The sequence below is a fragment of the Medicago sativa genome, chromosome 1, assembly GCF_051527215.1.
Source record: "Medicago sativa cultivar Bolivia chromosome 1, Bolivia_mono, whole genome shotgun sequence".
Classification (NCBI taxonomy): Eukaryota; Viridiplantae; Streptophyta; class Magnoliopsida; order Fabales; family Fabaceae; genus Medicago; species Medicago sativa.
In genome coordinates, this window is record NC_140749.1 from 75398093 (window position 1) to 75425683 (window position 27591).

Below are 27591 nucleotides of genomic sequence, written 5' to 3' on the forward strand. Positions count from 1 at the left end.
TTTTCGACTAGGATGTAAACAACTAAAAATGACCTAAAACAGAAAGATGAGAGTTAAGAAGATTAATATGATCTTTAAACTAACTGTCCATGTTTCAGAGAGATTCATAATTTATGTTTATACAATTTGTATCATATAATCCAAACTGTTTTCCCCAAAACAAAGGTGTTTAAAGGGTGTTCGGATTTTATAATCCGAAAAAACAAGAAACGCACCATATATTGTGGGGTGTTGAGATTATAAAATCCAAATTGGTTAAAAACTCTTTTCTTTTTCTTTTTCAACCGAAAACATGTGGAAAACTCATTTCTTATTATTGAATCTAAACTCTCATAGGCATTTAAAAATAAAAATAAAATAGAACGCACGAAAAATAGTCTAACAACCTTGAACTCAATCTCAATTTTCCCGTTATATTCAGCGCATTTGGAGTTTCATGCGAAAACGCGCGCATTTCAAATTTTGATTGGGAAAATAAAGCAATATATTCAAAATTCATTCAGATTTGGAAAATTTCGAGATCGCTCTTTCACTCTGCTACGATCCTTTTCTTCTCTCACAACTTGGAGACTCCAACAATCAGAAAACCTAACCGGTAAAATCATCTCAACCGTTTTTCATCTTCTTCGCTCTTGCATTCATAATTTGAATCTATTTCAATATCTGATTAATTTATGGATCTTCACTTTTTACTCTGTTAATTAATGTTTTGATGATTAACGAAGCTTATTTCTCAATCAATTCAACATCTATATGATATAAGCATTCTGTTTGGTTTCGATTTGGTTTTTGCATTGGAATTACGTTCAGATTCTGTTCAATATTATTGTGTTATTTATTTGTTGCGGTTGTATCATGAATAATTTTATCTTATCTTTTTATTTTCGAATCTTCAGATTTTGTTTGTTAATGTTATGCTAGGATTTCGAATCTTCAGATTTTGCTTTCAATTTTGTGTTTTTTTTTTCTCTCGTTTTTGTTTAATTGATGAATTTTCTACATGTTTTGGTTACGTGTGTAAATTTGATATTAGATTTTGAGTATTTTTGGATGAACTTCTCTAAAAAGAATTTTGTAAATAAATGTTATCTAGTTTGAAGATAAACTTCTATTATCAGTTTGAAATGAATTTTAGTAAACTCAGTCCCTGTTTAGATTGACTTATTTGAGCTTATCTACTGACATAACTTTTGTGAGACGGTTTGGGAGAAAATATGAAAATAGCGTATGACATTGTTCATAAGCTGTTTCCAGCTTACTTTCATAATAACTTATGAAAACAACTTTAGAGTTTATACAAAAACAGCTTAGTCCCTATTTGGAATTGCTTATTTGAGCTTATCTACTAGCATAAGTTTTGTGAGACTATTTGAGAGAACTTATGAAAACAAGTTCTAGCTTATACGAAAACAATTTAACTATTTTATCTTTTTCTATAGAAATAGCTTATACATAAGCGCTTATCATGATAAGTGCATGTGCTATAAGCTGCAAATTTTAGTGGAGAAATGTATGTTACCTAGAAATTATAATTCAAACTTGTTTTATACCTGTAGGCTTAACCAATGTCAGCTCAAAAAGGAAGCATGGACAGTGGAGCTTCAAGGAAACGTATGAAACCTGGGGTAATTGTTATTTTCGCCTTTCAACATTTTTCTTGTCGTGAATTTACAGCATTTATAACATTCTTTGATGTTTCATTTGCTTTTCTTTTCACAATAAACAGGTAGTACAAGAAAAGATTAGAGATGAAGCAGAATCGCAGATTGTCCTTGTACAGGAGGAAGGGTTTGAGACTAACCAAGTTGGGTCTGAAGAAATGGAGCTCAATATTTCTCTTGTTCTTGAGAAGATTGAGAATTTTACTCAGAGGGTAGCTATAAAAAGTTACACTTACACACTGTTTGAAGCTTGAAATCATACTCTAGATGAATGTTAAATGTTTGAAATGTTTAATTGTGGATTTCTTGTAGGTATCTGAGCTCTTGGAATCAGGGAAAACAATGTTTAAGGAGCTATGCAATGAATTTGAAGAGAAACTGATTATGTGAGTTATGAAGTTACCATTGAACATTCAATGTTTAAACTATCTTTCACTTTAAATATTGTTAGTTTTTGACTTTTTATGGTGTGATTCTTTTAACTTTCAAATAAGCAGGATTCACAAGGAACAGGTTGAAAAATGGCAGGAAGAGATCAAAGAACTGCGTGCACTTGATGCCTCAAATGAGGAAGCTAATGCTCTTCTGCAAAATGCACGATATGTACTTCAGCTAACTCGTAATGATTAGTCAATGTGGTTGCCTCATGTCATGTCTAGGTATATGCATAACTCTTGGAATACTTGGGCTGTTTTGGATCATTAATATCCAATTCATTTCTATTGGGCTGTGTTTGACTGTTTATCATTTGATTAAACTTTACTTGAAAATATGTATTCATGAGTCACCACGTTTGGTTAATCTTGTTGGAGGTATGGTAATAGTAATGACAGATAAATCTGTAGCATTTTAGTTTGAGGGCTGGCATTTCAGAAACAAGGCCAATGTTTATTGAATTCTTTAAGTGTGCATGGTAAAAAAGATGCAGTAGTAGCAGGTTTTCTGTTTTGAACTTGCCTTTGTTTGAATTTAACTTGCCTTGACCAATTTGTTGTTGATAATTTGAGCTTTGCTAAATCCTAGCATATTTTAAAGGGTTGATAGTAGCATGATTTCCAACGTCTACTGATTAAATGAAAATTTATGAGGTTTATAATATGTCTTCTTAACCTTCTTAACCTTTACCTCGAACCCATTTGTGCACTGTTAAAAATAATCTATGTTAGTGAACATTGAATTATGTAGATAGTTATATATTAGTATTACTAAAACTTGTTGTACCTTCTCAATACTGTATTGTAATTTATAATTTCTACCAAGGTTCACTTAATTCACTAATTCAGTATCTTTATAAGAGGGAAAAAGTTAATTGGAAATTCTATAAAAGGGATCTTTGTAATTAATTCCACGTTCAACAATCACCAATATGGACACTCTCTTGTGTGATCTGTGAAGCAGTGGTTGTTTGCACATGGCTGCGGATGTCATATGCTGTATGGGTGGAAGCTCAATGAAATGGCACAATATATGGCATTTATTAATAATCATTTTATAGCAAACTTGTTCATGTTTGTCAATACTATTTTTTGTTTTTATTATATAATATATTGCCAATTCTCTTCTTTAACATTTGATACTAATATAAAAGATTTCCTTTCTTGTTAACTAAGATAAGGCCATTGCATGTTACTACTATACCACTAAAAGCAAATATCTGTGAACATTTTCTTCTATTCACTTGCGTGTACGAATTGACTTTTATCAATACACATAACTATTAATAAAAAAACTGATTTCATCCTTTAATCTTTTAGACATTAGAACTTTCATGAACAGTGTTTGATCTCAAACGGAATTTTGGCTTGAAAATTAAATGTTTTAAAAATTAAATGAGATTAAACCAGCTAAAATTCCATATTACGGACTTACTGTTGGACCAGCCTACTACAAACAGTTAAATCATGGATGAAGTAGATAATATTCAATTCAAAGCATACCTAGTTCACATTTTAATTTGTTCAATTGGTTGGTTCATTCCAGTTTTTAAGAATTATTCTGACAAAATACTAATTTAATCATACACTTTATCATGCATGTTAACTAAGAAATTAGCAGGCTGTCACAACAACTACGTTTGATTGTACCACTTACGTACCACGGATGTATGACCGACAAAGCATGTTCTTTCACAGGACAATGAGACTTTGAACCATATTGGAGAATTAAACACTATATTCTATATGTCAAATTTGCATCCATCGTAGAGTCTTATTCACATTTTTCCATAATAATTCCATGCCTGTGTTTATTTAATGCGTTTATATCACACAATAGTTATTTCTATAACAAGAGAAGAATAAGTTTTCAGTCAACATCACCTTATTTAGTCTACAATTTGATTTGAGGTAGCTTTTCATATGGGCTAAACATCCTCAACTTTAGAGTTATAAAAACCCACCTGAGTGTACCACCTTAAACGCAAAATTAAGAAAGTTTGAGACCAATAAAATGGACAGGCTAATTTACATTGGTATAGTAGTGCTTGTAGCTTTGTTCACCTCAGAACTAAGAGTAGAATCAGCAGCTTGGCAGAAAGCTCATGCAACTTTTTATGGTGGAAGTGATGCCTCAGGAACTATGGGTAAAAAATTGCAACTATACTTTGTCTTGTGTGTGTTTTTCTCATTATTTATACAAAAAAACTTCCTAACCTGTTATATTCATGCAATTATAGTTACATAGAGCAAGTTAGAACCGTGAAAATTAACCTGTTTTTGTCTCTACTTGTAGGGGGTGCATGTGGGTATGGAAACTTGTACAAAGATGGTTATGGAATAAAAACAGCTGCATTGAGTACTGCTTTGTATAATGATGGCAAGTCATGCGGTGGTTGCTATCAGATTGTTTGTGATGCAAGTCAAGCTCCCCAATGGTGCCTCAGAGGAACTTCCATAGCAATTACAGCCACTAATTTTTGTCCCCCAAACTTTGCTCTCCCAAGTAACAATGGTGGTTGGTGTAATCCTCCTAGACCACATTTGACATGTCCCAACCCGCTTTTCAAATGATCGCCAAATACAAGGCTGGGATTGTTCCAATTCTTTACAGAAAGTATGTTATATACTTGTGTTTACCTTGTCTTATTTTTCAATTTTTTTTTATCATGAATCACATTCACTACTCTGGAGTTTACAACATTCACACACGTACTTCATTAACCACTTGTGCTAAAAATAATGTCATTTTTAAGAAAAATCTTGTTTTTTGATATGTAGTACAATTTCATACCTCTATTTTCCGTCAATTTTTCTCTGGTAAACTTGCCAAAGTGATTAAGTTAGCTAACTAATATTTGCTAAACATTGTGTTGCATCTATGCAGAGTTGAGTGCAAAAAAAGTGGAGGCATAAGATTTACAATCAATGGGAGAGACTATTTTGAACTAGTGCTTATAAGCAATGTAGGGGGAGCAGGGGATATCTCCAAAGTTTGGATCAAAGGGTCTAAAATGAGAAACTGGGAATCTATGTCAAGGAATTGGGGTGCTAACTGGCAAAGCTTAAGCTATCTAAATGGTCAGAATCTGTCCTTCAGAGTCCAACTCAGTAATGGAAAGACTCTCACGGCTGTTAATGTGGTACCCTCTAGCTGGAGATTTGGTCAGTCTTTCATCAGCAAGGTTCAGTTCTGATTGAAAGGATACTCATAAATATTAATTATTCAATATACATTAGACTTCACTTCATCCTTTTATAAGTATACATCCATATCAATTTACTGACTTGTTTGTGGAAGGGAAGGGATATTTTAGTAGTGAATCTCTATTTTCATGTTCAAAATTGTAAGAATCAGACAAATTTAATTTTAAGAACGTTAACTAATTTAGTCTCTCTACTACATCTTTTTACGACCATTAATGTATCAGCACAAACATAAAATGTTTAAAATTGGGATTTAAAATTAAAAAATTGATTGACATTCTTAAATTTAAAGACCTAATTGTGATTTCATAAGAGAAATTGTCATTTCAATGCCTTCCAAATTCAAGGATGAAGTCCACATCAACATATGCAACTTGTTGCTCACCATATAAAACGAATTTAGGCAAATAAGTAAGCCAGCAAATGAAGCTAGCACCTTGGAAGTCTTATTCCTGAGTGCACCTTAGAAGTCTTATTCACCCTGAGTGCATTTTGGATTGTAAAGCATTGAAGTATACAGTTCAAACTTTAAAGTTGTTTTTGTTTTATGTAAAGTCCTATTTGGAATGGAAAAAGCGATATAGATACACGATATATTGTCATATTAACGCAAGGGAATGTGAAGAAATATAGAATATATGTAAACCGTATCTAAAATGCACAACTTATAACATTTTCCCATAAACACGATAATATATTGGTACAATAGTGTCTTTAGTCACGAGGCAAAGCAAATAGCAACCCAGATCATGGCATTACGCTAACATGGAGTGACGAAGCAGAGCAAATAGCAGCTATTGAGGAAGAAAACAGAAATCTAATGAATTAGTCAATTCAGAATCGTGAATAACAGAGTCAGTCCTAAACAAGCACTTTAGTGCAAAATATACTGTGAATATCATAACAGTAAAATACTTGAAGATCACCTAACAAAGCCCCGAATCCTATTTACCCATTACCAGAAGTTCATACAATATCATCTTATAGGCTATTACAGGCTAACAGCAAGTTATTGATGACCAAACAAAAATGGCCAAATTAACACAATTCTGTTGTTGCCTCAGTATAGGCCACAGTATATCGGACGCTGCTCGGCTATGCTTTGGCTGAATTGATACATTCTTGGTACTTCTTCGCAGTTTTCCTGAGAGTCAACAAAAAATAAAGTACAAGGAGCTGCATGTTCTGCTTCTCTTTTTTAAATATCAAACTTGCACAGATTAATGTAACATATGGCACTAATATCACATTTATGCTATCGCCGAACACGGTGACGTTCTCGTTTCTTGAAACGCTCTAACATGAATTGGTCTGTTGCGGCCTGCCTCTGTACTGCTCCAGGAGCATCACTGCTGGACTCGTTTTGTTTGGATGCAGAATTATCATCCTGTTGACTTCTATCTTTGTACAGCTCAGGATGTTCTGCAAATTGGTTGCATTTTTGGTCAGTAATTGGAATGGTTTAAAACAAAAGCAAAAGAAATCAAAAGTCGTTTATTTATGAGGCGAATGAAGCAAGATAAATTCATTGATAACTAAATCAAGGATAAATCAAAACTCAATTTGTCAAAACACTACGAAGGTGTGTATTCCGTTAAACAGTTGAGCTATTCTAATTATATAAATTAATGTTTGTTAAAAAAAAAAACACAAGGTACGTCCAAATTATTGTGTTTCGTGGGCTAATATTTCGTAAGAGTAAACAGATGCTTTAGGCCCTAAAAGTGACTCGGTGTCATACTGATACTACTCCTAAGAAAAGAAACATTTAAAACTCTGCAAATGTAACTTCCATCAAATGCCTTTCATTTTTCTGTTTGTTTGGGCATTCGAATTTTTTTTACACATCACACGCTTTATATGCCATTTTTTCATTCAAAATTGAAATCCACTCTGGACCAAACTGCAAGTTAATTAAAACATACTTCTTTTTTTTGACAAATTAAAACATACTTCTTGTTTGAGATTGGAAAGTTGCTGTTTTACTTACTGACACACACAGACCAGCTACGTTAACCTGCTAAATGAGTTATGATAAGCTCATAAGTGTCACCACTGCCGATTTCTGTTTCTCAAATTGCTGGTGCTATCTAGCATGTATAGTTTATTTTCTATCTTGTTACGAGTATGATTACTTGCTATGCTCCCCCTGTTTCATACAACTTTATCAATCTTATTTGCCTATTATAGCTCCTACTTTATTATGGGTGTATTTGGTTAACAGTTTAATAAGGTGTATTTGGTTAACAGTTTAATAAGGTGTATTTGGTAAAAACTATTTTAGGGTGTTTAACTAGTTAAGCATTTGATCATAAGCTATTGTGGAGAACTCCATGTGTATGTATAGATGGATTGGGTATTTAGGCACAAGAAACCCTACTGACTACATGACTAAGAAACCTACTTGAAAATCGAACAAATTACTAAAATATAATATAATTTAATCAAGAAACAACAATATATGACTAAAATATAATATAATTTAATCAAGAAACAACAATATGTGATAATTGATTCCACAATGTATTCTAAAGAATATTGTGTGATATTTGAAATATATCCTATTACAATTGTTTTCTTCTAACCCAACTAATAAATAATTGACAACTTTGTGTCAAAACAATTTTGCTTTCTTACTTTTAATTATTTTTTCTAACTAGGTGCATTTTGCAATTGGTTGGAGCAAATGGAGAACATTGATAATGTTATTGCTTTCTTTGGAGATAAGTTTAACGAAGTCTTTCCACTTACTATGGTTATACACACCCTTTTGATTGCAAGTAACTTTCTTTGACAAGGTATTTGATTTTCTAGGAGTTGGAGGAGACATGTTTTCAAAATTGAAGCTGAAGATATAGATGGTTTCAATCAATCAGGGTTAATCGTCTTGCAGAATGGTATACATGCTAAGTCTTGACCTTAGTTGTTTAAGCTCTAGTTCAAGTTAAATGATTAATCATGTCTAAACAAGGATACCTTAATGTAATGTGGTATATGGGATATTGAATTAATTGTGACACCGTTGCTGATGATTGAATTCATATAATTTGTAGAACGGTGTTGGTCTGTCAGCCCAAAACATTAAAGGAAGAGAGAAATAGATACAGATTGAGTTGGTCTGTCTGAGTATCAATGAGTAAAAGTGAAAAACATCAGCCTTCCAGTCAGGGACGGAACCAGAAAAAAATGTCTGAGGGTGGCCGAAAAAAATGTCTGAGGGTGGCCAAAAAAAATGACAATTATTACACTATTATTATTATACTATAAATTTCTTATAAAATGATACTCTTACACAACTGTTATCATACTATGATCAAGCGTGTGACTAAAATATTATTTTAAAAAGGTGCCTTGGATGATTACTTTTATACTAATTCTTTGTTTTGATATTGCTTACACAAGGGTGGCGAGTGCTATTATAACATAGAGGGGTAATTAGTTTGACATGGTTGTGGGGATGTCGACCGCCCCTTTTGCAATGTACTTAGTTCCATCCCTGCTTCCAGTTTTGAACAAGGAGAAGTATGTTTTAATTAACTTTCAGCTTGGTCCTTGCTAGAGTGGGTTTCAATTTTGAATGAGAAAAATGACATGTAACCATGTGATGTATAAAAAAAAAATTGCCATTTCAGACAAAGCAAATGGAAAATTGAAAGGCATTTGACGGAAGGGACGAAAATGACCAATGGAATTACATTTAGGGAGTTTTGGATGTTTTCCTTTCTTACGGGGAGCAGTATGACAACATATGTCACTTTTAGGGGCTTAAGTGAAGGTTTTACTCATTTCATAAAGAATATAAATGAGGTAAAGGTAAATATACATATGTAATCTATAATGAAAGAATCAGGGAAAATGATACCTCTTCTAAGTTTTTCAGCATAATCCCTGCCACGCTGGAAATAATCAGCACTGTAACTTGATGGGATGCTGAAATCTGACTTTGCTCGACCCACCATAAGCCTCTTTTCCTGCAGAAGCTTTTTGGCAGCCTCAGTTTCTTCAATATTTTTCAATTTATATCTGCAAACACAGAAACAAACCCATTAAGACATCACTGATTTTTCTTGCTCAAAAATTCATACTTTAAACAAAGACCACAAAGTACGAGCAACATAAAAGAAAGAGAAACCACTCCACTTAAAAAACAAAGATACCAATGGCAAGATGAATCATCTGGATTATATCATTGAGATTGGGAAAAATATTTTTCAACCGAAAAGCTAAAGTTGTTTCTTTTCTAGTTGCTTGTTTCTAACTATAGGCACTAAGTAAGCATACAGATAAACTTATCACCCCAACTAGATAGACATTGTCAAAAACTAACTTGAAAGCAAAATATGAAGAAAAAGAAATTGCTAGATTATTAAATGCTTCTTAAACAAACAAATCTAACAGCAACTTTGCCCATGGGCCATGGCAATAAATATGAGAAAGCATACTCTATTGGAAGCTGAATCTCAGCAATACCAGTTGTCCATTGTGTAGAGCTTTCTTCTGAATTTCTCTTTTTTACCTGACGAGGCACAAGATTTACATTTAGAGTCCATTCATATAAATTTCTAAAAAACCACTTATAATAGAGAAATATTACCAAAAAAATTCTAATTATAACTATAACACTAGCTTTTGCGTATCATTTTTTTCAAAAGCTCTCTCATTTAACTTCTGCATAGACATCTACAAGCTTATATTAAAGACTACTACTTCACAACCATTCACTTCCTTCAATTGAGAAAGCCTATTCAAATGGACGTATTTGACCTTATCTACTGGCATAAGCACTTGTGACTTGTGGGATTGTTTTGAAGAACTTATGAAAACAATTTATGACATGTTCGTAAGTTGTTTTCAGCTTATTTTCATAAACTCTCCAGGTTCGCTTATAAAAACAGCTTATAGCTTATACAAAAGTAATTTAACTTTATTTTATCTTTTGTTGTAGAAGCGGCTTATTGTCGGCAAATTAAGTTGTTTATCAAAACAGGGTCAAACTCCTATAAACCAGAGGTTAATCTAAACTGCACAAAATATTACCACCAGCTGAGCTGCTAGAAACTAAAAATAAACATAGAACAGAAAAATTGTAACCCTTGTAAAAGAAAAGGGGGAAAAAAATACTAACTTTAAGATGGTCAGGGATAGTATATAATTCATCTTCAGCACGTTTCAACTCATTCTCAACTTGATCTTCTTCATCAATATTTCTACCTCTCTTCTTAGCTAATTCCTGCTCAATATACTTAACCCTGCTCATTGATTCATTCATATATCAACATTCATTCAAAATCAACAATTTAAATAATAAAGAATTCAATGAACTCATACATATTGGGATCTTCATCCAAAACAGCGGTTTCTTGAGCAAAAGTATCCTGAAGAACAAGGTCATCCTTATCAGCTCCATCGCCACCGCCGGTATCGTTCTTATCAACGGCTTTAGCAGCTAAACCGCTGGAAATTCCAGGCTGAGATTGCTGTAAAGTGAGGGTTGCAGGGATTCCTGATTTTCTTTCTCGTTGTTTCTGGAGAAGTTTGATTTCTTCCAATGCTAATCTGTTACACGTTAATTTGATTAATTATTGGTGATAATGAAAACCTAATGTAAAATTTATGAAGTGAAATAAAGAGAGAGAAACCTTCTTTCGCTTTCGTCATCGGAATCGTTGTTTGGTTGAGATTGTGGGGATTGGTCGCATTGTTCTGTTGGAGTTCTCTTTCGGTAGTTTTTCCTTCGCGGCTTCTCTTGTTTCGAATTTTCCATCGATGTGTTGTTGTTCCTCTTCTTAGTTCTAGCTCTAACTCATCATATGCTGAATTCTTTTTTCTTTTTTTTTTTTTATCTTTTTTTTTTTATTTCTTTTTAATTTCAGATTAACAAAGAAATATAAAGAACAAATAAGGAATCGTTATCCTTATTTATTAATTTTGTCAGGTCTGCTGCAATTTAACCTAATTGTTTTATTGAGGGGAGCAGTTTAACCTAATATTTTTCCGTTTATTTGCTGTATTAGGTTAGAAGTAATTTAACCTAACAAACTATATTTAAAAAAATGCATCGCACCAATTTCATTCATATCCTCTCTTTTTTTTTTACAATATTTTGTACACTTATTTAATACTAAAAAAATGCATCGCACCAATTTCATGCGTTTTTTTTTTGACAATATTTTGTACACTCTGTTTTGAAGGAAATATTTTGTACACTTATTTAATACTAAAAAAATGCATCACTCCTCCTTATTTATTAATTGTATTAGGTCTGCAACAACTTAACATAATAATTTTCCCCTAAAATGTTGGATTAGGTTAGCAGCAATTTAACCTGACAAACTCCATTTAAAATGCAGCGCACCAATTTAACTTAACAAATTCCCTCTAGAATGCAGCAATCCCTAATATTTCTCCTTACTGATGAGCTTTTCATTCCTATCATGTTGTGTCATCGTTTGTATATATCTATTGTTTATGTAGACTTTTTTTTGACAAGTTGTTGTACACTTATTTAATATGTTTACAAACAGAACACCCTAATTTTCATGCAAACTCGGCTATATATAGCAAACCCTAAACCGTGTTTCTCTCAACAAAAAAAAACCCTAAACCGTGGTAAATTACACAGATAGCAGAAGAATCATATATTTTGATATTTTGATTTTTGCAAATGGAAGGACGTGACCTTACAACCTTCCTCTCATACCACTGCTTAACTGGTATTCTAATTTAACATGCATTTTATCGATATGCATGTTTTTTTGAGAATCGGAATATCCTTTTTGCATTTTTTATTTTTAGTTTGAGATGTTTACACCATTGTTTTTAACTAATAATATCATCATATATTTAATTGTATTAAAAATTATGGAACAGCTGCTCAAAAAGAATTAATACTCTAATAATATCATCATATATTTAATTGTATTAATAATTATGGAACAGCTGCTCAAAAAGAATTAATACTGTCATGGAAAAATTTCCTCTCTCTCTCACTATATATATATATATATATATAGGGTTTGCTAGGATACACCCACTAGTTTTTATTAAGGTGTTTTTTAGCAAAGATATAACTAAAAAGTTGTTAAATGCACCTTAAGGTGAATGTTGTTAAAGCACACCTTCTAAAAAAATAAGTGGGTGTATGTTAGCAACTCCTATAGGCATTTGCTAGGATACACCCACTTATTTTTTAGAAGGTGTGTTTTAGCAAGTTATAACTAAAAAGTAGTTAAATACACCTTAAGGTGTAACTTGCTAAAACACTCCCACATAAAAACTAGTGGGTGTGTTCTAGCAAATCCATATATATATATATATATATATATATATATATATATATATATGGCTGCTAATTTACACACATCTAAAAACACAAAGGTGTAAATTAACACTGAGCAAACACCTCTTAGACTTATTCCTTCTTATTTTGATATGACAAAAATATTATACCACACGATTTCACTTTAACACAAATTACTAATCAAACAAAAATCTTTAATTAAGAAATTCAGCTATATTTAATTTCATCACGAGAATATTTTTATTTAGGTAATACGACAATTGTATAAATTTGCTGATTTAATAACGGGTACGGATTCCTACGTGTCTGTGTATTTAAAAAATATTTTTTTATTTTATATGTGTTATTAATTTTATTAAATCCAGTTATTTTCATCCACCTATGCATCTATTGATTTACAGGTACTTAAAATATGTTTTTTTTATTCTATTTGTGTGTACCTATTAAGATATTCGTCATGTACTGGTCTGTGGTCAATTTTATTTGCGGATACCATGTATACCGAATTTTGTACATCCTTAATTGTATGTCTTACCCGGACAATGCCAGTTAAATACACTAGTAGACATTTATTTTTTCTTTGAAATCTCATTTTTTTAAGATTTGACTAATTTGAAGGACCATAGGTCCACTAAAGGGATCTAAATTAAAGGCAAGACAAAATTATATATGGATTTATCTAACACGTAAATTGTTATCACATGAAGGGTTCGAACATGTGATTTTGAGAGTATTACACTCTGACGTCTCATTTCTACACCATGATCTGACAAATTTCGTGATACCAATTAGCTCGATCATAAGAGTATCAAGTAAGACCGCTAATAAAATCATCCTTAACCCTCTGATAAGTCTTTCGCAATCTAAGAGATAGGTGGTGTTACTCATGAAAAAACCATCAAAAGAGTACCACTCTACATCGATCTTTGTTTTACGCTCTTCCATATAAGAAAACCAGTAAATACGCTGATGATGATGATGATGAACTGTAGTGAGGTGCATCTGTAAATTATTCAAAAGTTGCTTAGGATTATAGACAATCTGAAGAAAACATGTTGATTTTTATCGATCTATAACAAGTTAGTCGTGTTTTCAAATAAAATAAGTCAATTCTAGCCACACAACTATTTGTCTGAAGATTAAACCATAATGATTGACAAAAACTTAAAATGAGTTCTAATGAACATCTTTCAATGAAACAAACCTTTTATTGACTACTTTGCAAGAGCATTGAACATCATATAAATTTATGTCGTATGAATTTATAATGTAAGGTTTTGAATAGAGATGTGAGATAAGAGTGGGAGCGCAAAAATATTTTGATGTGCACCACTAAAGATAATGGTGAAGTAGAGATGTGAGATAAGAGAGGAAGGGCAACTTAGTAGTGGGTCAAATAATTTTTTTATTAAAAAGGTCTTACATAAAACAAGAAGAAGAAAAAAATGCATAATTTTTACTCAATAAATTATAAATAGGATAAAAATAATATAGATTTGAAGGCACTTTGTAAAACAAAGAAGCTTTCATGTATGAAGCCACTTAAAAAAAAAAAACAATCTATGGGAATTATAGACATCAACTAAATAATTTTCTTAGAGTGTGTTTGAATGGGGAATGTTTTGAGGGAATTAAAATACTTTGAGATGAATTTCATTGTTTAGATAATAATTTGAAGAATTTTTTAAATGATGGAAATTTATGAAGTATTTTGTTCAAGTTAAATTTAGAGAATTTCAAATGACACCTAAAAGTTAAAAATTTCAAAATTCTACATTGTCATATTTTTTCAAATTTTGCATTTTGGTCCTCAAATTTTTCAAAATTTGCAATTTGACCCCAAAAAAGTCCAAATAATTACAAATTGGGCCTCAAATTTTTTGAAATTTACAAATTGACCCCTAATTTCAATTTTCAAATTTGGCCCAAAAAAATTAAAATTAATAAAAGTTTTCCAAAAATATGATGAAATTTTTTATTACTCCATCCAAAAAAAAAATATTGAGAATTTTTTTTTTATTACTCCATCTAAACAAAAATATTGAGAAATAAAAATAAATTTACTGAATCACAAAATTCCAAATTTTATAAAATTTCTCAATTACAACATCCAAACACACTCAAAAATAATTAATTAAATAATAGAATCTAATTAATAGTTTAATTAATTGGAAAAAATTGAACTAGAATTGGTGGGGTGCGCCAGGCTTATGCAATAGTGCAACACATAAGCGACACATGAGAAACCCAGCAGCAAGCTACTGAGGTGGTTTCTCCCCCTCAAAAAAGTAATTTAATATCGTGTGACCCGTTGGACCACATATCAGATATTAAACTGATAAGAACAGATACTACACTTGATCTTAGCCAAAAGGCCGAGAAAGGTATGAGTTGAAATGAAGCCTCACATCTGCTTTTATATGCACTGTATACTTAGTTTCTTTCTTCAATACCCGATGTGGGACTTATATGCAGTACCAGTGGACCCTGACTCTTACACTTACACACCACTCCCGTTTATCTGCTGCTAAGTTCCGTTTCCCTTAAATTTTTAACGTGATGCCTCCAGTATCAAAATGGTAAATAAATATCATATCTCAAAATAAAATCAATCATACAGACTATGAGGCCACACACACAAATTTTACAAACTATGCAATCAATCATATCTCAGAAGTTGATGGCTATGTTCACAATCAGGGAATTCACTTAATAACTTTTGACTTTTATACACTACAAATTTCTTTATTCCCAAGCATTATCATCAGAAGGAATTTTCCGTTACCAATTCAGATAGTATACTTCAAAGCTACAAACACTGCCCTATAAATGCTGAAGATCACCCCTTAATTCAGATAAGTGAAACTCTGAGTTTTGCTTCCATCAATATCAGCTACTGTGTCTAAGCAATATCTTATAACTGGGAACAAATAGTTACTTTATTCTCATGTAGTTATGCAACCACCGTGTACCTTATTTTGAAGATCACCCAGCATGACAAGTCCTTTATGTAACTTTTTAAAATTTTATCTTATGATCCAGAAACTTCTTAAATACCAGTAGTTGTTAATAAGTTTTTACCATTCCCAGGATCGAAACTTTGAGTCAGTTGTAATGCTCGACTTCACAGCCTAGTTGGTACTTTTATCCTCAAATTTTAATTATAGCTAGAAACTAAATAACTATGATTTAGCTCATTAGTCAATGATGAACTTTATGGAAAAAAATTGCAGTTCAATCCTCACATAATACACTCTTGGAGTTGGAGAATACAGAAAAGCTATAAACTATGACTTATAATAAACACTTGGACAGATATATTAATACAAATTCAAATAAATGTCTTGAATTTTTGAAAATATTGTGTGGAGCCATTAGGCCATGTATCCTGCCAAAAAAACTGAAGTCAACCGAACTATGGACACTCTAGTTATCCATCTATATCATATCCTGATCAGATCAAAGTTTTAGAACACAATGATGGGAATAAAACATGGTATTCTTTCTATCCACTACTAAACATATTGATCGACTACATTAAAATATTGGACTTGTGTGTTGACATCTACTAATTAATATCTGCTGATTAATAATTTTGTGTTTGAAGAAACCATCTACAAAGTGACTTTATACCAGTTGTTGTTTTAGGTGAATGGTGATGGCAATGAAGGCTTTGAATATTATGAAGTTAATTAAAATTAAAAACAAGAAGCGTGAACAAAGAATCTATAATGGTTTTAAATTGCTCTCCACAACCACGCAACATAATAATTATAGAAGTCTTTATCAGAATATAAAAGTCTGCAGCGTAATGTTGTAACTGCCACTGCAATTTATAACTATATATATGTAATGAACATGGAAACTTAATTAATTTCATGGAATTACAACTAAGATGAAATCAAACGGTTTAATATGGACTTTTGGGAATTTATCAATGAAAATGAAAGCGTTAGCAAAATTCATAGATTCTTTTCCAATGAAAGCGTTTTGTTGTGAACATTGGTAGAAGAGGTCAAGATGATGGATATAATCTGATCTGAGCAAGTTCAACAATTTCAATTCTAAAAAAACAAAGTCAAGGGATCTCAAGTTCAGCAAATCAAACATGTAATTAAGATTAAGATGTAGTAATTGACAACAAACAAAACAAGTAATTAATTTCTAGTTGTTGAATCATGACACATTAAGAAAACCTTGGCCCTTAAGACAAGAAATTAATTTCCTCTATTTTGAATATTATTAGTAGTAGTTGGTGTTCTTTCTACCTCTAATTCTCTATATCTATGCAAATACTTTCTTATTTGTTCAGCATAATCATCAAAACCAAGTGTCCCCAAAGCCCAACATATATCATCGTCACCATTCACTGTCTTTCTCCTTTCCTTCCTGCATTTCTCTGATGCGTCACTTGTCACAAAGCTTATAAACTCTGACACACACTCTTGCATTGTTTCCTTTGGGATTTTTGCATTCTGTGGTAATATCTGCTTCATTATCCTCCCAACATTTGCAATTGGTAACAACCTATCTTGTGCCTCCGTTTTCAACGTTATTAAAGGAACTTCCTCCAACGTTGTTATCCATCGTTTTGGTTCCTTTATTAACAAAAACTAACACATGAAGGATTTGAACATGTGACTTTGAGAGTGTTACAAGCGTCTTGTTCTTACATCATCGTGTCTCATTTTTACACCATCGTGGCAACCCATGAGCATTAGGAAAAGACATCCTTTTATGAAGTCATCGATCAATAAAAGTTGTAAAGAGAGAGGGGGTTGGACATTTCTATAAAATCAAAGACCTCAATGGAAACTAAATTAGTGAGATTAATGGCACGATGATTTGACGAATTTCGTAATACCAATTAGCTCGATCATAAGAGTTAAGACTTAGAGGGAGTATATGATTATGAGTCTTTTTGCACTCCGACTATCGGTGGCGGATCTCCTTGGAGACCCATAGGAGCCACTGCACCCCCAACTTTTCTATAAATTCCATATCAGGCATAATATATCACATAATTTATGGTTGTTTTAGTGGTTTCAAAATCTCTCAATTGAACCAGAGGGTGTGTGTTCGATCACTAATAAAATCATCCTTAAAATCTCTGAGAAGTCTTTTACAGTCTAAGAGACTGGTGATACTCATGAAAAAATCATCAAAAGAGTATCACTTTACATCAGTCTATGTTAGTCTATGTTTTACGCTCTTCCACGTAAGAAAACCAGTAAATAAGATGATGATGATGATGATGATGAACCGTAGTAAGGTTAGATCAAATTATTCAAAAGTTGCTTAGATCAAAAGAGGACCCTAAGAAAACAAGTTGATTTTTATCGATCTATAATAAGTTTTTTTTTTTTTTTTGTACAAAAGAGGGCCTAAGGCCCTCGATCTATAATAAGTTAGTCATGATTATAAATAAAATTGGTCAATTTCAGCTAAATAACTATTGTTTTGAAGATTAAAATTCAACCACAACGATAAACAAAGACTAAAAATGAGTTCCAATGAACATCTTTTAATGAAATAAACCTTTTCCCAAAGGTCATTGATAACATCACAATATTGTAGTGTGTATACTAGCGGCAGTTTTAAAATCCAACTTTTCAATAGATCTATTATCTTATTTATTTTTTTCAATTATATTATTCAAACACATTATGGGACACCAATATGAGACATTCCATTTTATTGTTCATCCCGTATTGTGTCTAACACAATTCAAATGAATGATTAATTCATATAGTAGATGATTAATGATAACATACATTTATTAAAGGCTGTTTAGATAAACATTGTTCATTTATTTATAGGGAAATGCTAACCAGTGTCCTTAGGGCAATGGTTAAGGAAGCAAATATAGTAATCTCGCATTGGAATTTGTGAATTCAACTTCTCAAAAGTCTAAAAAGTGGTATTTTCAACTTAAAACTTTCTTTTTTGGGTTTCCTTAACCATTGTCCTAAGGACACCGGTTAGCATAACCCTTATTTATATACATAAAAAAACAAATTAAGTTAACTATGAAAAGAAAAAATATTAGCGTTGTTGTCAATAAATATTGATTCAACTAGTAAAGTGTTGATTTGCTTATCGCAAGGCTTTGATGCCTACCAATAAGTAATTTTGTAATTATTCTTTAAGTTTTTATAATTTGCTCTTACTTTGATAACTTTTAAAATTCAATTTATCTAAACTTTTTTTTTAAATAAATAGCGTTGTGTGTAAAAAAAATAAATATTCAATTTTACAAAATATTCATCAACCATTTAAACGTAACTACGTATTTGAGTGTTTGTACCTCCTAGCTCAATCGATAATATCGCAATTGTTAGATTAAACATTGCTAAAATAAACCTATTTGATTTGGGTTAACATAAGAATTACAGTATAAACGCTTTAAATTAATACTCGGTAAATTAATAAACTCTCTAAAATAATAAATTTGTCCGGTCCCGACTTGGGCCAATGTAAAAAATTGAAAAACTCGAAAAAATATTAAGATAATAATTTTTCGGGAGATCCCTTTATAATTTTCGGTTCCAAGAAAATCATAAATTAATAATTCATAGAAACTGAAAAAAAATATATTACACTCTATTGAAATATGATTCAGTAGTTGTCTGTTTTCTTTAAGTTCAAAAGTCATTATTGATTTCCAATGCATATGAACACAGTAGTTACTAATTTACGCTGAGTCCCAAGGTTCGCTGCAACGTAATTCTAAGAGGCATAGACTAATTTGTCTTTTTGTTTGGTATGTACAGAATAATTACTTAAAAATTCTTTAAATTAATAATTATTAATTTATCGATAAATTAATAACTCTATAAATTAATAAATTTATTCGGTCCTGACATTATTAATTTATAGAGTTTTAAGTGAAAAATTGTGATAAATAACATTTGTGAAATTAAAATGAGGGTTTAGAAAGAGAAATGGTTACATCACAGTCTCCCTCTTCATTCTCATCTCTCTCACTGTCGCGACCAGCAGCCTCCCTGACCCCCGCGGAGCATTCTCCTCTTCTCCACCGTGCCGTCTAACACTCTCGCCATCCCATATTCACATAAGTTCCGCGTCCGAATCCGCATCAGTTCCACCAACTCTTCGGAATTAATTGGTTAGTACACTATTGTTAGGGTTCTTTTTTAATCATTTTTATTTAAGATTGTATTAGTATATTCCCTTTTGTATGTTATTTTAAGAATTTGGTAATGTTTATTCTTTATTTTCATTGATATTGCACTGGGTATGCAATGATTAATTTATAGCTTATCCCTCTAATTATTTGAATTGAAACTTAATTATCTTGTCGTTTAAGGGTGCACCAATTGAATGATGAAATGCCTGATAAACTGTTTGATAGTTGCGTGCGTGTTTCTTATTTCCAAAGATTGATTAGATGTTTGGTTACTCTCTTGTTTAATGTAGTCTGTCAAGAAGTCGTGTATGTTGTCATCATGTGAATTTAGAGAACTGCGTTTTAGGGTTTTATTTGATGCTTCTATGAAATTTCATGCTTTGTAATGTGAATCAGAAATCCGTGTTTCTGGTTATGAACCTCTTCATTTTTTAAATTGTGTTTTTGTGACAGATATGATATTACATTGAATTGAACAATGCTATTCTTTGATGCTTACCTGTTATGTTATCTGCGTTTGTAACTTTGCAGCTTGTTTTTCATGATATGGTTATTAATTTTCTTGTTGGTTGTACAGTTTGGCATTTGAGTTTTGTATACAAACCTCACTTGTTTTTGTTGATTGGAAACATGAATTCAAATTCTACACGATTTATTTTTTATTTGGAGTTGTAATTGTAATAAACCCATGTCTGATACATGGTGGCATTTAGGGTGGGTGAGGGAAAGAATTTCCCACCATAGGAAAGTATTTTTTTGACAATTAGATCAAAATAAGAGCACCCTATTATCCTACACTCACGACATAATTACATTTCCACCTCCCTTTCTCTCTCCTCCATCCTCCCACACTCACCCACAACCACTAGCAACAACAACTTCAGGTTCCTCCTTTTTCTCTACTGCTTTGGCCAGTTCTTTCTCCCTTCCAATCGTTTGTTTCCTTTCAATTTACTCATTCATCATTTCAAATAAAATTGTTACAATCAAATCACCATTGAATTTGAAGAGGAAAAAAAAAACGAACCTGTTCTTTGATTTGTTTGATTCAATGGTTTCATTTTCTGAATTTATTGATCACTGCAAAATTTATTTTTGTAAATATGTTTAAAGTTTGATTTTTGTTTATCTTGATCTTGGAAATTATCTAAATCTAAAGGGTATTAGAAAAAAAAGTGAGATATTTTCATGTTTTTGTTTGGTTGTGATTTTTTATCTTGGACATGAGAACAGATTCTTCTTCTGATTTCATACCCAAAGTTAAAATATTTGTAAAAGGGTTGGATATATACACAATTGATTTTCGTATATTTTCCAGATATATACTTTCCAGATATATACACGAACACGACTGATTTTTCATGAATGATTTAATGATTCAATGATTGTAAAAGGAAGATCAAATATATTTTTCATGATTTTCGTATATTTTCATATTTTCCAGGTTTAATTTCTTCATTTTGTTTGTTTGAGTCGTTGTTTATTTCTGGGTTACATGTGAGGAAGAGTTTTCCAAATTGAAGGTTTTATTGATAATACTAAGGTTGAAGACAAAGTGACAAAAAGATATAGTGTGGATGGACTATAATAAAATCTATGTTCCTCTTTAATCTAATGACCATAATCTGCTTTCCTATGGTGGGGAATTCTTTCCCTCACCCACCCTAAATGCCACCCCGATACATGTTATCTGATTTTTTTTAACATTTTTTAACGGTTTTATTTTGGTTTGTTTTAAGGTTTGAAGTTATTACCATCTGGAAGTAACACTTCCTGTTTGTTAGTGAAAGATTAGAGTAGAAGAAAGATGCTAAGAAGAAGGCTTTCTGTTCTCTCGACTTCAATCATCAGAAGTTCGACTCACAACAAATCCGTTCTCGGATACCCGTCTATCCAATTTCATCCCTTGCAGCTCCCTCACTCTTTCAACGTTCGTGCCACATTTAATCCCAATGCTCACCCAGATTTTCAAGGTTTTAGAGCTTACAGTCTTCTGGCCTTGAATGATCTGAGAGATAATGTTCCCCGAAAACAGAAGACAAGGAAAGGTCGTGGTATTGGATCTGGAAAGGGAAAGACTGCTGGGAGGGGTCACAAAGGCCAGAGAGCCAGGAAAGGTTCAAAGTTGGGGTTCGAAGGAGGCCAAACCCCTCTTCGCCGTAGGATGCCTAAACGTGGTTTCAAGAACCCATTTAGCCTCACTTTTCAGGTATACTTCTTCCTGTTTATATATCTTTTTTGTTTTTGATTAATGATTCTTCTGTGTATTTAACCGGGAACTTGACCATTGGCTATCTAATGTTTGCTGCATCAGGAAAATGAAATTACGCCTTAGTATATTATTAGAGTTCATTAGTTATAATTGTGGAACTCCTATAGTTTTGAATATTATAATTCTGAGATTTATGGGTGGTTACTTGTGAGCAATAATGGAGTTCTCCATCTGAGACTTTTTCAGAATTTCTTTTGCATACTTATTAAAACCAATAAAGACTATTCTGCTTGACTTCCATTCCAAGAAAGAAAACCATTTCTCCAGGAATATTATTAAAAAGGATGCATACCCGAGCATCATTGTGAAGCTGAAGTGCCATGCTTAATGCAAATATTAGGTTTTAATTTTATTACAAGACATCATATGCAAGATAAGATTTTTATTTCAAGGACTCTGAAATCTTCTGTAAACATATATGGCTGAGTGGCTTGACTGTGTTGGTTTTGATTGACAAACCTCTTATTTCTACATGTCAATTGCCAAGTATGATATGCACTAAAAAGTAATGTGCATGTCGACAACAAATATATTTCAAAGTTTATACTTTATTGTATTGACATTTGACGGATATTTACCAATGTATTTTAACTGTGTGTGTGTGTGTGATTTTTGATATAGAATGACATAATGCCAAATGTGTAGTTCACTTTGGCTGATATTTGAGCCTTCAGATTTATGAGTGTCAAGTAACTTCTAAGGGACTATTCTAGTTGTATTAAATAATTTTGTGTGCATAATTTAATTCTTTAATATTTTTTTATTTTAATGTCTAGATAAGTTTATGTGGAGTAGAGTAGTCATAAATCCCTAGCCGTGGTTCAAGCTCGTATCTTTGGACCTTCCCTGTTTGGTATCCTTCCCCTTTATTTCTCAATCTATCAGTTATATTATCTACTGCTGTATTCAGAATTTTGTTTTATTTCTTCTTTTACAGCCAATAGGTTTGGGAAAAATTGCAACATTTATCAATGCTGGCAAGATAGATTCTTCTGAATTGATCACAATGAAAACACTCAAGGTTTTTGTGACCGCTTCCTCACTTAAAATGAATTTGTTTGCTTCATGTGCTCCCTCTCATTCTTTTGTTTATTATTATTACCATACACAGGATGCAGGGGTACTTGGGAAGCAAATTAAAGATGGAGTAAGATTGATGGGGCGTGGTTCTGAGAAGATCCAATGGCCAATTCATCTAGAGGTATGTATACTTTGATTTGAAGGCTAAGTAATAAGTGTTTTTGAGGACCACGGTGATGCCTTTTGATCCTTAAATCTTTAGAAATACTTATTAACTTTTTTGAACTTATCTGATATCATTAATTTTGAGCTTATTTTGATGCTGGCTTGAAAGCCTGCACTCTCTTTTCCCTTTTGGCAAGTGTAAACCATCAAAAGTGGTGACAGCCATGTTTTAACTTTGGCAACATGAATGGTATATAAAATTTCTGTAGTGTCTAAGGATAAAGAACAAAATGTTGGCTTTAGGTTTCGTAATTTCGATTTTGCTATGAAGAGTTGGAATAGCTCTTATATCTTCAAAGTTTACTTGCTAATTTTCTCAAACTTAGACATTTTCTGTTTTGTATTTCAAATAAAGAATTAAACTCATATAGTATGAGATTTTGATTACATGTTATGCTTCTGTTTGTCAATGAGATAAATAAATGTAAAATTGGTACTTTTTTCAATTCTAAACACTTAAGGTGTAGGTTTTATACAGTCACAAACTTTATAGGCATATAAGAGGGGTGTTGTAACATATTGAGTTTACAGGTAACAAGGGTCACTGTCAGGGCCAAGGAAGCAGTTGAAGCGGCTGGTGGGTCCGTCAGAAAGGTGTATTACAATAAGTTAGGCTTTCGGGCACTGTTGAAGCCTGAGTGGTTTGAGAAGAAAGGAAGATTGTTGCCTAAAGCAGCTAGACCTCCTCCAAAACAAAAGGATAAAGTTGATAGCATTGGACGGCTGCCTGCTCCGAAGAAGCCAATTCCATTTTTAGTTGAAGGAAGCCAGGATCTTCCAGTAGGTCAGCTCAGTTAAATAACTAACATGTTTAGTACTCTTTTTTTTTCTGGAATTTGTAATTTTTTGTAAGCGGTTTGCTCTAAAGGTTTTTATACAGTCTCTCACGATGTCTTGGTAGTTCATTCCTAATAGATAAATTAATTTCATTTGGGACAAATGAAATGAGGAAATCTTGTTTTTTATGTAATTTCTTTTCAAGAAACTAGTGTTGATCACTCAGCTGAACAGAACTAATTTTTGTGTGTGCTGGGAGGATGATGTTGGCCTCTTCAATAATGAAAAACAGCTAGAACTATTTCACCTTTCTTTATACATTTGTGTAAGATTCACAAGGATGGTAGGTCAAATAAATTGGTTGATTTTTTTTTTTATAGAAAAAAGTGATATTTTTAACAAACATAAAAAATCACTTGAGTGGTTTTGTAATGTCAAAGAGGGTTTGTGTCTCCAATATTCTTGTGGCAGATCATGCATCTTGATCCGAACTTAGTTATGAGTTTGTTTTTGAGTGTTAATGTTAAAGTTAGGACCCTTCAGAAAATAATGTTAGAGTTAGGAGACCATTAAGACAAATGAAGGCTGTCTGGCTTCACATTCCATGCTTCCACCATCCAAAAACTGCGTAAATCCTCCAGAGAAGAAAAACTGAATTCACAGAACCCCTTTCCTAAAGATACCATCTTCCATGAAGCGAAAGGTTTCTAAAGTGAATATAGTTTGGTTTGTTTTCGGTGTGCTAGAGTATTGAGCGACTAAGGTTGAAGGGTATATTTTCAACCAAGTGATTCTAGGGTGACCGGCATATTGTTTGGTTTGTAGTTTCAGGAGCAGATAGCCTTTCTCACCCACCCTTCAACACAATGATGCAACAGTGCAAACTTTTTTTTTTTCAACCCTCGTATTTATCCTCAGATTTTTATGGATATGCAACCGCCTTTTACACAAGGTTAATGTAATTGAGTCAGTCAGATGAATATCACTTGCATTAGTTAGCACTTGAACAAAAGTATGTTGTTGAGTTGCAGTGGGAACATCAATATAGCTTTACCACCAGGTATGGGATTGGGATCAGGTTCCAGAAAGTAAGATTGTAATATGCAATCCCCTTGTAAGATTGGAAAGTAATACCATATATGGTCCCAAAAAATTCTGCATAAATTGACCGACACTTAAGTTATGCAATCACCTTGTAGTATTACATTCTTTTTCTAGCAACACCCCAAAAATATTCAGTTATACCCAAATTTATTTAAAAATATTGGATCAAAATATTGAATTTGATCTTATTCATGTAGTTTTTTCAAAATCCCTTTTTTTATTCTCATTCTTTTTTTTATCTCATATAATTTTTAAGATGTATGCTTCTTACCATCTAACCATTATGATAGAGAAAGTGAGGTGATAAAGCTACAAGTACAATCCTTGTTCAATGCCCACAAAAGCAGCTATAACCACAGACAGAAGAAAAGAAACCATATATCCCACATAAAATGTGACACATTCTAGCTACTTCATAGAATTTGCATTATTATTATTATCATCACAACGTACTATATATAATCTTCTATACAATTATTTTATACTCGATTCCATATCAAGTAACAAAATGCAACACCATAATAAATGTTACAAGTACAATAATCATCAAAACCCTTCAAGAATTATTATTTCAAAAATAGAAAGTAAAAATGATTGAAAACACAGTCAAAACACTGAACTTTTTCCCTTTCTTGAATATTATAAATTAAGTCTTCTTAGGAGCAATCTTTGTCTTTATTTCATCAACCTGTTTAGTATCAATCTGAAAGGCCTGAGCAAGAACATCATCAGGAACCGTTGGTGTAGAGTCAAACAGAGATGAAACAATTGACAAAGTACCAGGAAGTTGACTGTTAAAAGCAGAAATCACAGAAGCAGCTTTATCCCCATTATTCTTCTGATAATGCACCAACCCTTTTGGGAACACAAAGATTTCACCTTTTTTTATGGACTTAGAAATGAGTTTGTTTGATGTAGTGATAAAACCTACATCTAATTCACCTTCCAACACAAAAACAACCTCAGTGGCACGAGGGTGTGTGTGTGGCGGGTTAAGACCATTAGGTTTGTAGTCTATTCTTGATAAAGATACTCCCAATGTGTTGAGTCCAGGAATTTTTTCAACATTGGCTGCAGTAACCAAAGATCCTACAGTGTTGTTGACAACCTTAGGGTTTGCTAAACCATCAAAGAAAAAATCAGCTGCTGTTACATTTGACTCTGCCTTGCATGCAAATCCATTCACCTTAACACCTACATAAGACATACCATAATATTAGACATAACTTTGCTACTTCTATTACAATAAGTTCCAGTTGCATAAACAATTTAATCAAATGTTTATAGTATACAATCCAGTTCAACTATTTTTATATAAGTTGTTTTCATAATCACACGGGAGAGCTTATAGCAATGAGCTGAAATTTACTTATAGAGTGCATAGTTCACTCGGTTGAGCTAAGGGAATTTGAAGGAGTTAAAGAATCGGAGTTCAAATCTTAGTGAAAGAAAATATACTAACATAACAACTAGCATACTAATATTAACATATTAAAAAAACCAATCCAAACAGACCCTCAAGAGTACATAAGGGAATCAAATTAGCAAATGAGAGTGCAAAAAACTCAAGTGAAAACGACATAACGATGAACCTCCACAATTTTAGCAATAGCTACACTTTGAAGTTTCAACAAACTCACAGAGTCACCTTGATTTTGCAAAACTCATTGATCATCCAAACATAACACTAAGTTAGAGATGCCAAAAAAATGATAATAGTAGTACAATGTTTTGATGCTAAAAAAAAATGATAAAACCATATACATGAAGCATTATACATTACCTGATGATGGAAGAGCTACACAAAGGTCTTGAAGTGTATCAGGATCAGAAGCGAAGGTAGATGAGATGGCACAGCACAAAATGAAAAAAATTGTCCAATTTGTTGGTGACATGATTATTGTTATTTTGTTTCAAAAAAATGGTTATTATTATTTAATGCGTTAGATCAATAATGAATGGAAACAGAAAAGAGAGAAGAGAGAAGAAAGTTGAGTTGGATGGTGAGAAATGTTGCAATACGATTTTATTTATATATGGCATAAGGCAATGGTTGTTATTGATAGAGTGGATGGACCAAATGTGATGGTAAGTATTAGTAAAAAGTCCTTCAACTTAAATTCAAAGCAATTGAGTAAAAAGTCTTTATTTGAAAGATAACTATACGTGTGAAATTATTGAATAGAAATCAACATACATATTAGTTAGTTCGTTGGTTGCTGGGAAAATGTGAACATTGACAGTCCAATGAAAAGAGGTTTGGTGAGGGATGTAATGTAATGTATGGTGATAATTAAGCAGATCTAAACTTTATATTCCATCATGCATAGTATTATTAAGCAGATCTATCCCCTTCTTTCTTTCTTTTTTTTAAAAAATAAATTTTTAATGTTGTTCGAATGAATTGTAATTAATACTAGGGATTAGTCTTTTGCAGTTGC

The 27591-nt window shown here is 32.2% G+C and overlaps 5 protein-coding genes, 1 non-coding gene and 1 pseudogene across 6 annotated transcripts; 3 read left to right on the plus strand and 4 right to left on the minus strand.

Moving 5' to 3' along the window:
• The first annotated feature begins 356 nt into the window (after positions 1–356).
• Positions 357–2629, plus strand: LOC146957424 (uncharacterized). The gene is made up of 5 exons (XM_085736504.1): positions 357–595; positions 1557–1625; positions 1727–1873; positions 1974–2047; positions 2159–2629. The coding sequence occupies exons 2-5, from the start codon at positions 1566–1568 to the stop codon at positions 2289–2291; spliced, it is 414 nt and encodes a 137-aa protein (XP_085592630.1). The 5' UTR covers positions 357–595; positions 1557–1565; the 3' UTR covers positions 2292–2629.
• A 958-nt stretch (positions 2630–3587) lies between these two features.
• EXPA17 (expansin A17) lies at positions 3588–5482 on the plus strand. Its single transcript, XM_085736499.1, is given in 5 exon segments — positions 3588–4242; positions 4392–4637; positions 4640–4712; positions 4983–5190; positions 5192–5482. Coding segments are annotated over 5 exon segments (765 nt in total). The 5' UTR covers positions 3588–4109; the 3' UTR covers positions 5297–5482.
• Positions 5483–6099: 617 nt separating this feature from the next.
• On the minus strand, positions 6100–11123 carry LOC146957426 (integrator complex subunit-like protein). Its single transcript, XM_085736419.1, has 6 exons — positions 10942–11123; positions 10631–10858; positions 10428–10551; positions 9745–9818; positions 9165–9325; positions 6100–6724 (listed from the first exon to the last, which is right to left on the minus strand). The coding sequence occupies exons 1-6, from the start codon at positions 11064–11066 to the stop codon at positions 6558–6560; spliced, it is 879 nt and encodes a 292-aa protein (XP_085592545.1). The 5' UTR covers positions 11067–11123; the 3' UTR covers positions 6100–6557.
• A 3671-nt stretch (positions 11124–14794) lies between these two features.
• Positions 14795–14990, minus strand: LOC146957427 (U2 spliceosomal RNA). Its single transcript, XR_015025083.1, has one exon. It is a non-coding gene; the product is annotated as a U2 spliceosomal RNA (small nuclear RNA).
• Positions 14991–16797: 1807 nt separating this feature from the next.
• On the minus strand, positions 16798–17189 carry LOC146957428 (nuclear transcription factor Y subunit B-5 pseudogene; annotated as a pseudogene).
• A 2363-nt stretch (positions 17190–19552) lies between these two features.
• LOC146957429 (uncharacterized) lies at positions 19553–24362 on the plus strand. The gene is made up of 5 exons (XM_085736521.1): positions 19553–19731; positions 21492–21961; positions 22962–23045; positions 23136–23225; positions 23801–24362. The coding sequence occupies exons 2-5, from the start codon at positions 21560–21562 to the stop codon at positions 24065–24067; spliced, it is 843 nt and encodes a 280-aa protein (XP_085592647.1). The 5' UTR covers positions 19553–19731; positions 21492–21559; the 3' UTR covers positions 24068–24362.
• Positions 24363–25562: 1200 nt separating this feature from the next.
• LOC146957430 (germin-like protein subfamily 2 member 4) lies at positions 25563–27152 on the minus strand. The gene is made up of 2 exons (XM_085736527.1): positions 26934–27152; positions 25563–26344 (listed from the first exon to the last, which is right to left on the minus strand). Exons 1-2 carry the CDS (start codon positions 27043–27045, stop codon positions 25797–25799), a joined length of 660 nt encoding a protein of 219 aa, XP_085592653.1. The 5' UTR covers positions 27046–27152; the 3' UTR covers positions 25563–25796.
• Positions 27153–27591: the final 439 nt, after the last annotated feature.

What these genes read in the sequence shown, in the direction of transcription:
- LOC146957424 (XM_085736504.1), top strand. Translation starts at nt 1,566, where the DNA reads ATGTCAGCTCAAAAAGGAAGCATGGACAGTGGAGCTTCAAGGAAACGT. An exon ending in TTGAGAATTTTACTCAGAGG is followed by an intron (nt 1,874 to 1,973) that starts GTAGCTATAAAA and finishes GATTTCTTGTAG; the next exon opens with GTATCTGAGCTCTTGGAATC. An exon ending in TTTGAAGAGAAACTGATTAT is followed by an intron (nt 2,048 to 2,158) that starts GTGAGTTATGAA and finishes TCAAATAAGCAG; the next exon opens with GATTCACAAGGAACAGGTTG.
- LOC146957426 (XM_085736419.1), bottom strand. Translation starts at nt 11,066, where the DNA reads ATGGAAAATTCGAAACAAGAGAAGCCGCGAAGGAAAAACTACCGAAAG. An exon ending in TTGGATGAAGATCCCAATAT is followed by an intron (nt 10,552 to 10,630) that starts GTATGAGTTCAT and finishes ATCAATGAGCAG; the next exon opens with GGTTAAGTATATTGAGCAGG. An exon ending in GAGATTCAGCTTCCAATAGA is followed by an intron (nt 9,326 to 9,744) that starts GTATGCTTTCTC and finishes CTGTGTTTGCAG; the next exon opens with ATATAAATTGAAAAATATTG.
- LOC146957429 (XM_085736521.1), top strand. Translation starts at nt 21,560, where the DNA reads ATGCTAAGAAGAAGGCTTTCTGTTCTCTCGACTTCAATCATCAGAAGT. An exon ending in CATTTAGCCTCACTTTTCAG is followed by an intron (nt 21,962 to 22,961) that starts GTATACTTCTTC and finishes CTTCTTTTACAG; the next exon opens with CCAATAGGTTTGGGAAAAAT. An exon ending in TCACAATGAAAACACTCAAG is followed by an intron (nt 23,046 to 23,135) that starts GTTTTTGTGACC and finishes TACCATACACAG; the next exon opens with GATGCAGGGGTACTTGGGAA.
- LOC146957430 (XM_085736527.1), bottom strand. Translation starts at nt 27,045, where the DNA reads ATGTCACCAACAAATTGGACAATTTTTTTCATTTTGTGCTGTGCCATC. An exon ending in TGTAGCTCTTCCATCATCAG is followed by an intron (nt 26,345 to 26,933) that starts GTAATGTATAAT and finishes TGTCTTATGTAG; the next exon opens with GTGTTAAGGTGAATGGATTT.